The sequence below is a fragment of the Cyrtonyx montezumae genome, unplaced genomic scaffold, assembly GCF_038088225.1.
Source record: "Cyrtonyx montezumae isolate F1298 unplaced genomic scaffold, pur_monq_1.0 scaffold_14, whole genome shotgun sequence".
NCBI lineage: Eukaryota > Metazoa > Chordata > Aves > Galliformes > Odontophoridae > Cyrtonyx > Cyrtonyx montezumae.
In genome coordinates this window covers 684,909-698,520 of record NW_027071870.1, presented here as the reverse complement: position 1 = coordinate 698,520, position 13,612 = coordinate 684,909, and the positions used below count along the sequence as shown (strand labels likewise).

At 39.0% G+C, this 13,612-nt stretch overlaps 1 protein-coding gene across 2 annotated transcripts; it reads left to right on the top strand.

The window, feature by feature from the left end:
• Nucleotides 1-1,156: 1,156 nt before the first annotated feature.
• Nucleotides 1,157-11,856, top strand: MIOS (meiosis regulator for oocyte development). 2 transcript variants are annotated; one of them, XM_065731229.1, is made up of 11 exons: nt 1,157-1,254; nt 2,212-3,578; nt 3,780-3,878; nt 4,793-5,050; nt 5,886-6,055; nt 7,128-7,193; nt 7,519-7,677; nt 8,382-8,534; nt 9,804-10,008; nt 11,060-11,189; nt 11,451-11,856. In XM_065731229.1, the coding sequence occupies exons 2-11, from the start codon at nt 2,282-2,284 to the stop codon at nt 11,545-11,547; spliced, it is 2,634 nt and encodes an 877-aa protein (XP_065587301.1). In that variant the 5' UTR covers nt 1,157-1,254; nt 2,212-2,281; the 3' UTR covers nt 11,548-11,856. The 2 variants fall into 2 exon arrangements, with proteins under 2 accessions (XP_065587301.1, XP_065587302.1); XM_065731230.1 differs by having other exon boundaries at nt 1,157-1,258.
• Nucleotides 11,857-13,612: the final 1,756 nt, after the last annotated feature.

Here is a 13,612-nt window from a genome sequence, read left to right as displayed (position 1 = left end):
CTCTGCTCACACTCTCACAGCCACCTGACAAAAGGCAACATGTGTCCTTACTAATTACACTGTAATTCAATGGTGTGCTTGCACTATCATGAGGTCTCAAGAAATATGTAAGATACCAGATACTTAAGTTGCTAATTCCTTCACACCTAAAACATTTCTTCTTAAAATCAAAATTAGCTAATGCAATTATTGCAAGTATTAACTAACCTAATTTCTTGTACTTTACTGTGGGAAAATGTTAAGAATGTACAAACTGACCTCATCTTTGTTGCAACGAGAAACTGTAGGTGATTACTGAAAACAGATGGGAACAAGTCAGTATGTCTGACTTCAACAGTACCAAAGGAAGTGGACGGCTGAAGAATGAATGGGCTGTGAAATCTGCACAAAGATATAGGCCGCCAATTTTGCCTTTGATATATGGTATACTACTCTAATTGAATTACTCTTATTTTTTCCATAAATTTTAGCCTGCTTTATTTATCAAAACCATTGCTGAGTTTGTAAAGATGACCATTATTACTGGAAAAGCTGCTATATTTTCACAAAGAATGTGATTTCCACTTCCAAAAATGAAACTTGGCCCTTTTGAAAGTACAACTCAGTAGAAGCCAACAGCTGGAATCATTATTTAGCTTGGAATGCCACCTTGTGCAAACACGAAAACCTATGAATCACATCATTTTTTGTTTCAAAACTTAGGAAGTTGAATTTGATGCACTGGAAAAGGAGAATGTTTATTAAGATTGTAGTTTGTTAGATTCAGATAAACATACTGCAACCAATTCCCTTAGGCTCATGACTTCCTGTGGCAGGGAGTCCTGGAGAACATTAAAGAACAGGGGAGCCTTGCTCTCCCTGAAGATACAAAAACAATTAAGAGGGTGCTACCGTGGATGGGTTTTTTTGGAGGGTTAAAAGCATGATTTTTTAAAAAGAAATCCTCCACCCTTCATATATCATTATCTGCTTATCTGCAGCAGACACGCAGCACAGGCAGCCCTCCAAGGGGCGGGGCGCTGCGTGACGTCACCGCCCCGATCACCCCAATATCCCTAACCCGGAAGTGAGAGCGCGCCTTCGACCACCGGAAAGAGCTCTACGGAATGGCGTTCACCGCGCGCCGGAAGTGCGGCAGTTATCCCTTCCCCACCGCCTCGCAGCCGGAAGTGGAGCGCGGACGTCGCTTGTCCCCGCGGCCGGAGGCGCCGCTTGGCCGCGGGTCGTGGCACGGCGGTGTCGCAGCGTCCACGGGTGGGTGAGCGGCGGCCACGCATGGGGACGGAAGGGGGTTGGCTGCTGCTCTTCATTCCCGCTGGCCCCGGTGTCTCTGCAGGCCCCTGTGGCCTCCTCGTTTCTGCACAGCGCGCAGCGGTGAGGCAGGCCGGGTCCCGGACCGGGCAGGAGCCGGGCTGAGGCAGGAGGAGGAGGGGAGCGCTAGGAGCAGACGGCGGGCGTGGAAACGAGGCCCGGAAGCAGCAACTGATGCTTTCTTCTGTCCTTTCCCAATACAGTACATCATTTTCTCAGCTGTAAGAAAACCTCGTAGGAATTCCAAGGTCATTTCCTTTGTACGTAGGAGTGTGTAAAGGACTCTGGCCGTACTGCTGCAAGTATCGTTGGAACTAGCAGTGGTGTGAGTGTATGTGTGCTGTTAGGCCACATGCAGAGTCCTGGTGACGCTGGGGCAGAAGGTGGAACTGGGAGCAGCAGAATGAGATGAGATGTGTAAAGCTTTATAGAAGTCTTCAAGCCTTTGTAGGTTATAGATCAGACTTCAGACAAGACAGGCAGACTCTAGTATCTGTGAATTAGTGCATTTCAATTCAGCAGAAGCATTTTCTACTGCGTGTTTTAGGGAGTGGCCCTTTCCTGGCAGCACACCCATGCATCATGCTGCATCATGTTTCAGTTAATCCTGTCTTCCATAATAAAAAAACAATACTGGTATGGAGGTGGTAAACACACAGCTGTTAATTTGTAGGTGGCTATGTTGGTTTCTGCCTCGGTATATCTTAGTGAAAACAGGGCGTGTCATGGGGAAAGTGATGTAATACAAGGAGTGCTTCAGCTCTTGGCCTGAAATGTATGCACACGGTAAACTTGAGCTAAAAGTAATACAGAACAATATTCCTGTTTTTTTAATGATGGTCTGAGATGACGAAGGAATTTGGCTTTTGATAACATTCCTGCAAATCGTTTTCTCAACAGTTTTCGTATGAATGGATATCGACAGAATCTTCCTACAGGAGTTTAAGTTGTTTGTGAACTTACCCTAAACATGAGTGGCTCCAAACCCGATATTCTTTGGGCTCCGCACCACGTTGACCGTTTTGTTGTGTGTGACTCAGAATTGAGCCTTTATCACATTGAATCTGCTGTAAGTTCAGAACTCAAAGCGGGGTCCTTGCGTTTATCAGAAGAAACTACAGCCACACTATTGTCAATAAATTCAGATACGCCATATATGAAATGTGTGGCTTGGTATCCCAAGTATGATCCTGAATGTCTTCTTGCTGTTGGACAGGCCAATGGTCGAGTGGTGCTTACAAGCCTTGGTCAAGATCACAACTCAAAATCTAAAGATTTGATTGGGAAAGAGTTTGTTCCCAAGCATGCACGACAATGCAACACCCTAGCATGGAACCCACTAGATAGTAATTGGCTTGCTGCTGGATTGGATAAACATCGGGCTGACTTTTCAGTATTGATCTGGGATATCAGTAGCAAATATGCTCCAGAGACTGCAGTTGCTGCAGAGAAAGTCAGACTTTCAACAGGAGATCCAGAAGCAGGACTGGTAGTAACAAAGCCACTTTATGAGTTAGGGCAGAATGATGCTTGTCTCTCCCTTTGTTGGCTTCCACGGGATCAGAAGCTTCTTTTAGCTGGAATGCATCGTAATCTGGCTATCTTTGATCTGAGGAATACAAGCCAAAAAATATTTGTAAATACCAAGGCTGTCCAAGGAGTGACTGTTGATCCATATTTCCATGATCGTGTAGCTTCCTTCTATGAAGGCCAAGTTGCCATATGGGATTTAAGAAAGTTTGAAAAGCCTGTTCTGACCTTGACGGAGCAACCAAAACCTTTAACAAAAGTTGCATGGTGTCCAACAAGAACTGGACTGTTAGCTACTTTAACAAGGGATAGTAATATCATTAGGCTGTATGACATGCAGCATACTCCCACTCCTATTGGAGATGAAACTGAGCCTACAATAATCGAAAGGAGTGTCCAACCATGTGAAAACTACATTGCCTCGTTTGCCTGGCATCCCACAAGTCAAAATCGAATGGTGGTAGTGACTCCCAATAGAACTATGTCTGACTTCACAGTCTTTGAGAGAATTTCTCTGGCGTGGAGTCCAGTGACATCCTTGATGTGGGCTTGTGGGCGACATTTATATGAGTGTACGGAAGAAGGAAAAGCCAGCTCCTTGGAAAAGGATATAGCAACCAAAATGCGGCTCCGAGCTTTATCAAGGTATGGTCTTGATACTGAGCAAGTTTGGAGAAATCACCTCCTAGCTGGAAATGAAGATCCTCAGCTGAAATCACTTTGGTACACTCTGCACTATATCCTTTATTTTACCACGGTTTATATTTTAGAGAAGTAGTACACCCTCTTTGTGTAAACCAGTTATATGAAATGTGTGAAAGTCTGAATACAATGCAATGTCCTGTAAAAGGCCAACATTAATAGAATATGAGTTTTAACTTTAAAAGTTTTTTTCAATGTCTGCGGAAAAAAATTAAGCTTCCTATACGTGTAAATACTTATGAAGCAGTATACAGAAGATATGGATCAAAAACTTACGGGAAACAAAGGTCCCTTAGTTTATGCTGGCATTAAGTCAATTGTGAAGTCGTCTTTGGGTAAGGATGTTCCAACTTTGATAAGTTATATTACAGTGTATTTACAAAACAAAGCACTCGTGTTTGTCTTTAAAAATTGTGGAAAGAGGTTATAGAAGTACATAAAATAAATCAGTCTGTGTTTTGATGTATATTTTAAATATAGAAACGTAAGTGAACAGTTTATATTACAGTAATTTCCTGAATGTTTTGTTTTCTTTGAAGATCATCAGAAGAACAGAATAACCTCAGAGGCAGAACTTCAACTGAACTATTTTGAACATTTAATTGTTGATTATGACACCAAAAAGTCTTGTTCCCTGCATAACTATTTGTTGTATTTTTCAAAGTTCTGCATGGGAGTGTAGTTCTAGAAAGCTGACTTTACCGTAGCCAAAGTACATTTGTATGTTCAAAGGAGCTACCTGTTTTTATGTGGCAGTCATTCCTTGTGTATTACATTATGCCTCTTTTTTAGGGGATTCTTATTTGAATCTTTTCCTCTCTATTCATTAAGTGGCTTATTAATACTTAAGCTGTTTGGAGCAAAGACAACTCTTGAGTGGTGGGAAAGTTTCTAGCACATTGATGCTTGCTGAGAAGAGAACTAGTAGAGCAGGTGCTTGACTGTATTTTCAAGCTGAACACACCGATCAATCCTGTCTTGGTAAAAGGAGCCTCCTAAATATTAGGATGAAGAGGAAAGAAACACACTTAGGGTGTAAGTGTCAAGTTTAGATGTATGAATTAGAGGAGATCAGAATAAAATCATTTTGTGTCTGCTGCTCTTTACCATGTAGTTATTAGTGATTCTGATTTGGTAGTAAAGTAAGATACTCGGCTTTTATGTTCTGTTTTATGCTTGAAGTCAAAGCATTGCAGTTGCAATTTAAATCGTGGCTTAAGCATAATTTAACATATTGTTCCCATTTTAGGAACAACAGAGAACCTCAGGCACAGCAGGAGTGGATCTGATAGACAGGCAGATATTATTCAGTATTTGAGTGAGGAGAGATCCTTGGCTTTGCAGCTCTGTGGGTGGATAAAGAAGGGAACAGACTTAGATGTGGAACCTTTTTTGAATTCATTGGAACAGGAAGGAGACTGGGAGCGAGCTGCTGCTGTAGCACTATTCAATTTGGACATACGGCGGGCAATACAAATCCTAAACAAAGGTGCTTCCTCAGGAAAAGGTTCGTATTGTGTTTCATGTCTTTTCTTTTGGAGTTGCATCACCTGAGTAGATGTTTCTGTAAACAGGATTTTGGAAGGTGGTGTGGAAAATACGTCTGATGTCTTTTATGGCACTTGAATTGCCTGTATTGGAGCCTCAACCTCTGACAAATCGTCATCTTTTCACTCCTCAGACTATTGTATGCCTTACAATGTAATTAAAGCATGTTGCATATATTGATACATACCATGGAAAGTGTTACGCTCACAAGTAGTGGGTTTGGTTTTTTTCTTTTAATGGGATTGCAGGTGGTTCAGAGGTCAGGTATGTCTGCTTCAGTTGGGCTGTATGCAGCTTTCTGCCAGCACAGTGGCTAGAACAACTGAAATAAAATATTCAGAGTTTACAGGATACATCAGTTCTGAAATATTGTTTGGGAAAGTTACCATGTATGAAGGTAAATTGAATGGTTTTAGAGCTAAGAAGTGGTGCTATTTCCTAGCTAGTATTCCTCCTGGGACTCTGATTTGCATCTGTATTCTCTTATATTTAAAATAATGACTTGGCACTAAAGCAGTAGATGAAGACATGAAGAGAACTGTTAAGGTTCTTTTTTCCTTAATGTTGCCCTTTTCTGGGTCGGGGGAGATGTGCACATTTTTTGGGCAGGGGGAAGGTTCAGAACAGGGATTGGCTGTGTTTGAATCAAAAAAAAAGAAAACTGATTTTTTTTTCTGACAGAAGTATATTTAGATGAAATAAATTTAATGATTTTAGGAAATGTATAAACATCAAACCGTCCTTTTTTGAAAATCCTGAACTTAAATATATATATATTTCTTTCAATAAACCAGGTGATCTGAACCTTAACGTAGTAGCAATGGCTCTATCAGGCTACACAGATGAGAAGAACTCGCTTTGGAGAGAAATGTGCAGTACTCTAAGACTGCAGCTGAACAATCCCTACCTGTGTGCTATGTTTGCTTTCCTGACAAGCGAGTCTGGTTCATATGATGGTGTTTTGGTGAGTAAACTTATGTTAAATTTCTTTAAATGACAGGTATGCATATATACACTCAGAGGTTGGGGAAGTATTGCAAACTCCATGAATTAATCAGGTTAGAATGTATAATTTTCTCCTGATGCTCTCACTTAATGTCTTCTAAACAGAGTTCTTGCATTAGTAAACACTGTGTCAATGTGAAAACTACATGAAAATATTCAGAGGCAGTCATTCACACAGTTCTTAGGGGATTTTATTTATCTTTTTTAGCATGGAATGGTTAAGCCATTAGAAATGTCATCAAAATAATTTAAACAGGGAGGAAAAAAGCAGGAGAGAGGTTAACAATCTGGATGCAAGATGTACATCCTCAGCAAGTTTGCTGATAGTTTCTAACTGCGAGGTGCTGCTGACCATCTGGAGGGATGAGAGACCTTGCGAATGGATCCAAACAGATGGGAGTGCTGGGCCATCAGCAACAGCAAAAAGTTTAACAAAGGAAAATGCCAGGTCTGCTCCTGGGATGGAGCAATGCTGGATAAAGACAGAAACTGGAGGATGAGTGGCTGGTGAGGAGCTCTGCAGGAGATGACTTGGGGGTACTGGTACAATTCAGCACGAGCCACCAGTGTGCCCTGGCAGCCAAGGGAAAACTGCATTTTGAGTAGCATTAAACACAGCACAGCCAACTAGTCAAAAGAGGTGATTATCCCACTGCATCTAGTGCTGGTACAGCTTCATCTTAAATGTTGTGTGCATTTCTGGGCTCCACAATATGAAAAGTAATGTTAAGGTCCCTGAAAGGATCCAGAGAAGGCACCAAAGCTGGTAATAGTGCAGTAAGGTGTGGCCTGTGAGAGGAGGCTGAAAGCACCTGGTTTGTCTAGGGTGGAGAAGAGGAGGCCGAGAGGTGGCCAGGAGCATCTCAAGTAACATATTTAATCCTTACTTAGAGAACAACAGGTTCTTTGTACATAATCAAATTCATAATATTAGCTATACAATAAGATAAATGATCTGACTTTTAGAAGCAGTGCATTAAAAAACTAAAAGTTGGTATTTGTTGGTGATATTCCCATTTTTCTCTTCGAAGTATGAAAATAACGTGGCAGTACGAGACAGAGTGGCATTTGCTTGCAAGTTCCTCAATGATGCTCAGGTAAGTCTGTGGTTACACGTTCAAGCAAACTGTAGCTGGAGCCTATTTAGTGAGAAGAAAAAAAGAAAAACAGCAAACACAAACCGAAGTGGTGACCTCTTTCTTTTTGCTTCATATGAGGAGTTTCAAAGTATATTAATATTTAAATTCTTGGTATACAATGAATTTAGCCGTATATGTTTTCCTGTGTAACATGCAGCAAGCAGTGTACACTATTAGCAAAAGACACTCTTAAGGAAACCTTAAGAAAGTTTTGCTGTGTGCCTTAAATTACATGGGGATGTACAAACAGCAACAGTTAAGTCATTTCTTTTTATTTTTGTAGCTCAACAGATTTATTGAGAAGCTGACGAATGAAATGAAAGATGCTGGGAATTTGGAAGGAATACTGTTGACAGGGCTGACAAAAGATGGTGTGGACTTGATGGAAAGTTATGTTGACAGAACTGGTGATGTTCAGACTGCGAGCTATTGCATGTTACAGGTTAGTTTCTCACTCAAAAATGAATCTTTATGTAAGACAACTAAACATAGTTTCTTTGGCAGTATGGTACTGATTCTTGTGAACTAAAAAGTGTGTTCTGTTGTAAATTTTGACAGCACATAGCCTGCCTGTTGTGCAGTCATCTGAAACACTGCTGTTAACTATGAACCTGTATATTCAAGCTATCTCGATCAGAGAAAGTGAGGACGTGGCAAGGGGAAGACAGAAGAAGCAAAAATAGTTGAACAGAGAGTACCCATTTCTCTGCTTATTACTGCTGTGTATTCTGATAGGTTCAAAATACACTTTCTTGTTCCAGGATTTTGGTAGAGAACTGCTGTGATGTGGAGGTTTTGTTTTAATCTTTAGGTGGATGTTGGTTTTGATTTTAGTTTTGAGCTTATCTTGGTCCTTAATGGCACAGTTGGAGTTACTGTCAGCGCTGTGTTTAACTACATATGTATCCATAATAATGGTGTGGGGCAGAAATTTACAGTCCTTCTGTACAGATAGGAGTTTTTGGGAGAACAGCAGCACTGAGAGGCAGACTGAAGAAAACTTTTTTCAAACTTGTCTTAAGTATTTCCAAATATAATCTTTCTCTATGCAAATGACATTATTATTTCTCATATTTTGTAGGAAAAATGAATATCTTGTGTTGTGCGTGTTTAGTGTATGCCTGGCATTTTTTCCTATCTCTTCAGGGTTCTCCATCTGAAGTACTTAAAGATGAGAGGGTTCAGTACTGGATTGAGAACTATAGAAACCTTTTAGATGCTTGGAGGTTTTGGCATAAACGTGCAGAATTTGATATCCACAGAAGTAAGCTGGATCCCAGTTCAAAACCTTTAGCTCAGGTAAGTATGATTCTTGTATGAAGAACAATCAATTAAGAAAGGAAGGCAATGTGCTACTTAAATTGGGAAAAAAAAAAAGAGAAAAGATTTGTTGTCTGCATCTTGGCTTTTGTGAGGAAAAGAAAGATCTCAATTAAGGATACCCTAAATCAGTGTTTTGTGGTTTTATTTGTTGTTTTTATGTTTTTTTTAAATATATTATTCATAAAAAGGACTTAACTGTTTTATGAGAATAAGGAAGTAAACAAATGTACATAAATTCTAATCTAGGAAGAACCATTTCAATTATTATTTAGTGCTTTTTTTTCTAACCCTTTATTTCTAATAAAAACTTATCTTTCAGAATCTGTAATGTTTCCACATTTTTTTCTGGTGAAACTGTTTTTTTTTCTTCCAATTTCGAAAAACAAAATCAGATACTTACTCTACTGAGTTCTTCGTCATGATGAGGATGGTGCTGAATCTAGGCAGTGGAACCAAGAGCCATTTCAAATTGGCTTTTAGTTGAACTGAAGACTTTGAAGTCTTATGAGTCAGAAGTGAATAGCAGTTTTCCTTATCAGCTCAGAGCATAAGCTAAACTGAAAACTGGCACCCTATCCAAATATTATCTGGTACTGTTTTTACTCAAAATGTTCTGCCCACAGCAACTCCTACTTGCTCATGCCTGTTAATATGTGCATTACAAGCACTGGGGACACAAGGATTTCTAAGGAAGGCTGTTTTTTAATTCACGTATTCTTCACAGCTTTTTAAAGAGAACTCCATCTATACTGCTCCAAGTGAGAAGGAGTTCAATTTATTGCTCCTGTCTTACATGAACAACATAAATAGTTCCTAAAAAGCTTGAAGTATTGCTTTTCTTTGAATTATGCCTCAACTTGTGACATAAGGTAAAGATCATGAGGCAGATCCTTGTGCTGGGAGCTCTAGAGTGGGTCGCTTGAGTAGAAAGAGGGAAAGGCCTGCAAACTGAGTAAACTTAATTTCTTTAATTACCTGATGTATAAATTAATATGTTCTTAAATTGTTACTGTTTAGAGAGGTACTGTTTTATATGCTTTTATGTGCTGTTGAAGTACATGGGCATCACTGAAGCCTGCTTCTCAGAACTGCATGTCAAGTCTATAAGCAATACCTTCACAAGACTTTCCAGCACAGTCTTTAGAATATCTGGTCAATAAATCTTCGCTCACTTGAACAAATAACCTGGAATTGTAGCAGAAATGGAAACAAATTGAAAAATAAATGGACTTCTGTTTTTTTTAGGTGTTTGTGAGTTGCAATTTCTGTGGAAAATCGATCTCTTACAGCTGTTCAGCCATTCCTCACCAGGGGCGAGGTTTCAGCCAGTATGGGGTCAGTGGATCACCAACCAAGTCAAAAGTTACGAGCTGCCCTGGCTGCCGTAAGCCACTGCCTCGCTGTGCGCTGTGCTTGATAAATATGGGAACTCCAGTTTCCAGTTGTCCAGGTATAACATACTTGTTACTCAGCTAGGGTCCTTGTTAGAAGCCTAATTAGCAGTTCCTGCAGGAAGATCTTCTGTTGCAGTTTTTCCTTCTATTTGTACTTGTACTGTAAATATTAATATTTTAATTAAAGAGCAGGAGACTGTAGTAGAGGACACATTTACATCCCACTCAATATTTAATCAACCTGTGTCTCTTTTTGTGTCAGACTGTGTGCACAGTTACCTCATTGTGGTCATTTTTTCCAGTGAGACTGTTAGTAGAATTCCATAGCTTAGACAGAAACAAAGATTTGGATATTGTGGTGTTTGGTATTACAAGCTTTAAAATTTAAAGTGGAAGATGTTCATCTGAAGAAAACACTGTTGGGAGGCTGTAGGAATCTTGAAATGTAAAATGATTGCTTCTTAGCTGAAAGAAGAAATAAATGTGATGTAGTATATTCTCTGTGACTAAGCATGAAAGAACATATGGGTTCTGCTGGCAGAGCTGAGAAATACTATCCCTAGAATCTCTTGGTTCTAAATGTTTTGGACTTGTCTTTGTACAAGGTCTAAATAAAATCAATTTTCTCCATATTTTTAGGTCAGTCTTGTTAATGAGCTATGAGCAGCTGTACAGTTATCATCTGTATATATATATATATCACTCGTTTTTTCACTGGTCAGTGTTATGACTTGTTACTGAAATATTCCAATTCATGACTGAGATTTTGCTAATCTTGAATATTTTAAAGCAGAACATCCCATGTACAGTAAAACAGGTGCATAATTCACTGGAACATAAATCATCACTGAAAGAGATTCTGTCTGCAAAGTGTAATAGGCAAGATCAGCATGTCCATAAGGTGTGAAACACTAGCCAAGCAATACAATTCTTGATTCTCCACCAGTTTTTGTATCTTCAATGATTGTATTGACATCTCTTTTAAAATCGAGCTGCTAGTTCACCTGAAGTCCCTAATTCCAAATTCATTCTAATAGTGTTACTGAGACTGAAATAGAAAGGAAACATAATGGCTTACTGTGTTGTGATGGGTTTGTTTCTTCACAGGAGGATCCAAGTCAGATGAGAAAGTGGATCTCAGCAAAGACAAGAAGTTAGCCCAGTTTAACAACTGGTTTACTTGGTGTCACAACTGTAGGCATGGTGGACATGCTGGGCATATGCTCAGTTGGTTCAGGTAAGTTGATGTTAAAATCTTTTGCATTTCACTTGTGCATGCTGCACAACACTTGAAGTAGGGCATGTCTCCTTTGTTGTATCTACAATTGAAAGTTTGTGTTGTTTTTTTTTTTTTAATATAAAAAATAGGTTAATTGTGCTATGTACATTGTTTTCTGTGAGATCTGTGTTCCTGCACGTACTTAAATTTATAGACTGCAAAATTCTTGTTAGCTATATCTTACATATTTTTTCCTTTTTTTTTGCTATTGCTATCTAGGGACCATACTGAGTGTCCTGTGTCTGCCTGTTCGTGTAAGTGTATGCAGCTGGACACAACTGGGAATCTCATTCCAGCAGAGACTGTTCAGGTGTAAATATTCTTTGAAAATGTGAGGAACTCTAATGGATGTCTGCTAATGTCCATGCGTATATTTTAGACAGAGGTCATCCGTGGCTTACTGACTGAAAAAATAAATTGCTATCAGATTAGTAAAATGATGAGTGTATGACTGTGCATGATAGGAACTGATTATCTGGAAATAAGCCTCTGGATGTATCACGTGGGCCTCGTTCTGTGGATGTAAGTAGTTCAGAGGCCTCGAGGCTTTGTTGAAATTTCACAGGATTTGAACAAACTGTTCAGGTAATGCTTTGGGGCCCTTTTATCAGTTTTCCAATAAAGCAGTGTTGTGTTTAGTGAAAGTAAGCCTTCAAAGTAAACAGCTAAAAAGTGCTCTGAGGAAGATGGCAGAATGATGCTGCGGCTCCTTTTGCTGATTGATCACACTGCTTTGAATGCAGTCACTTCCTTGTAAGTTCATTAGGAGTGTCACCATTAATTGTATTCAAAGTAATTTTATTTTTCAAGAAAAAAATTATTTCTTTCTTTTCTCAGCTTTTGTTCACAGTAAAGCAATACCTTTGCAGTTTGAGATCATATTTAATGCAACTACGTGACCTAGCTGATGTGAATTGTAGTGCTAAAGAGTCTGGGGAGATTATCCTAGACAAGAGTCCTCTGAAAAGTCACGTGTGTCAGCTTCATTGCAGAGTGCAGACAAACTATAACAAGTTTGATATGACTGTTTTATTTTTAACATAATACTGTGAAGATCTGAAATCTCAAGGACTGGAGACTTGTAAATATTTGAGGTTTAAACTACATACTGAGCTTTGACTACAAGCATATTTGGATATCTGGGACTTTTGGATAATCAGGATTTTCCAGCACTTCTGAAACGCACTGGGAAGCGTGAAGTGAACCTACGTAAATCCTGATTGAGGTCACTGCTGGACACCAGTCTGCTCCTAATGACTGCACCATCTTATGTCATTGGCTAAAAGTGGTAACTTGTATGTTACCAGCTGGAATTAAGTGTATTTATTAACTTGAGAGTCAGTGATTTTTTGGGAATGCTGTGCTAGGAGCTAATCAGTATTGTTGTCCTTGATTTCGTAGGCAACAAAATTCATATTAGGAAAAAAAACACCTGTTTTAAGGTATGTGAAAATAACATCAGTTTACTTGGTGTGTGTTTATTTACTATTAGAAGCAGTATATGAGTTACTTAATACTTGCGTGCTATGAAATACTAAATGGAATGCTAGCAATAAACTGGTACTGCATTGCCAGGACTGTGAAATTTATTGTTTTGAAAAAGAATATATTGTAACATACCACGGGTTCTGAGTGCTCAGTGTAGTTCCAACCAGATAGAAAGTAGAAACATTGTGGGTGTACATGACTACATTTGGGACTGGTGGTCATATTTTCTGATGAATTCTGTACTACATCTGCTCCACTTACTCTGATCTGAAATTCTTGCCTAATTGACAGAAATATAAAGTCTGAGAGGTACTTAATATTTGTTGTTGGACTATCATGGGGGTGTGGTTAATGTTTTTTTCCTTGCTGGAATATTTATTTCTCTTTCCAGTATTTTTGCACACTTTATGTTGCTGTTGAAGTGCTCTTTAAAATGTTCTCCATTAATAAATGTAAACTGGGGGTTGATGTATGATACCCTGTTTATATAAGCACGGGCAATAACACTTTTGCTTTATGGAAGTGAGGATTTCTAAGTGTAAAGGATATATTTTTATTCCTCTGTACTACCATTGATCAGTAAATTTTCATGATAAATTCAATGTCCAGGAATGCAACTGCTTAAAAATGTTTCATTTTTTTTCTTACATAAGAAAAACTGTCAACTTTTTTGACTTGACTATACCTGTTTGTTTCTATTTCTATCATTTCATTAAATTAGTTGCCTACCTTGATATTCAGCATGTCTTTGAAATGTTTTAGGTTATGAATATGTACATATTCTGGTCCAGTGTAAGTATCCACTTTTGCTGTTGTAATTGCTATTCAAGCTTTCAGACTGATAATTACACTATTTCTAAAAACTCTTAAGAGGTGTATTTAATCATCTTTTC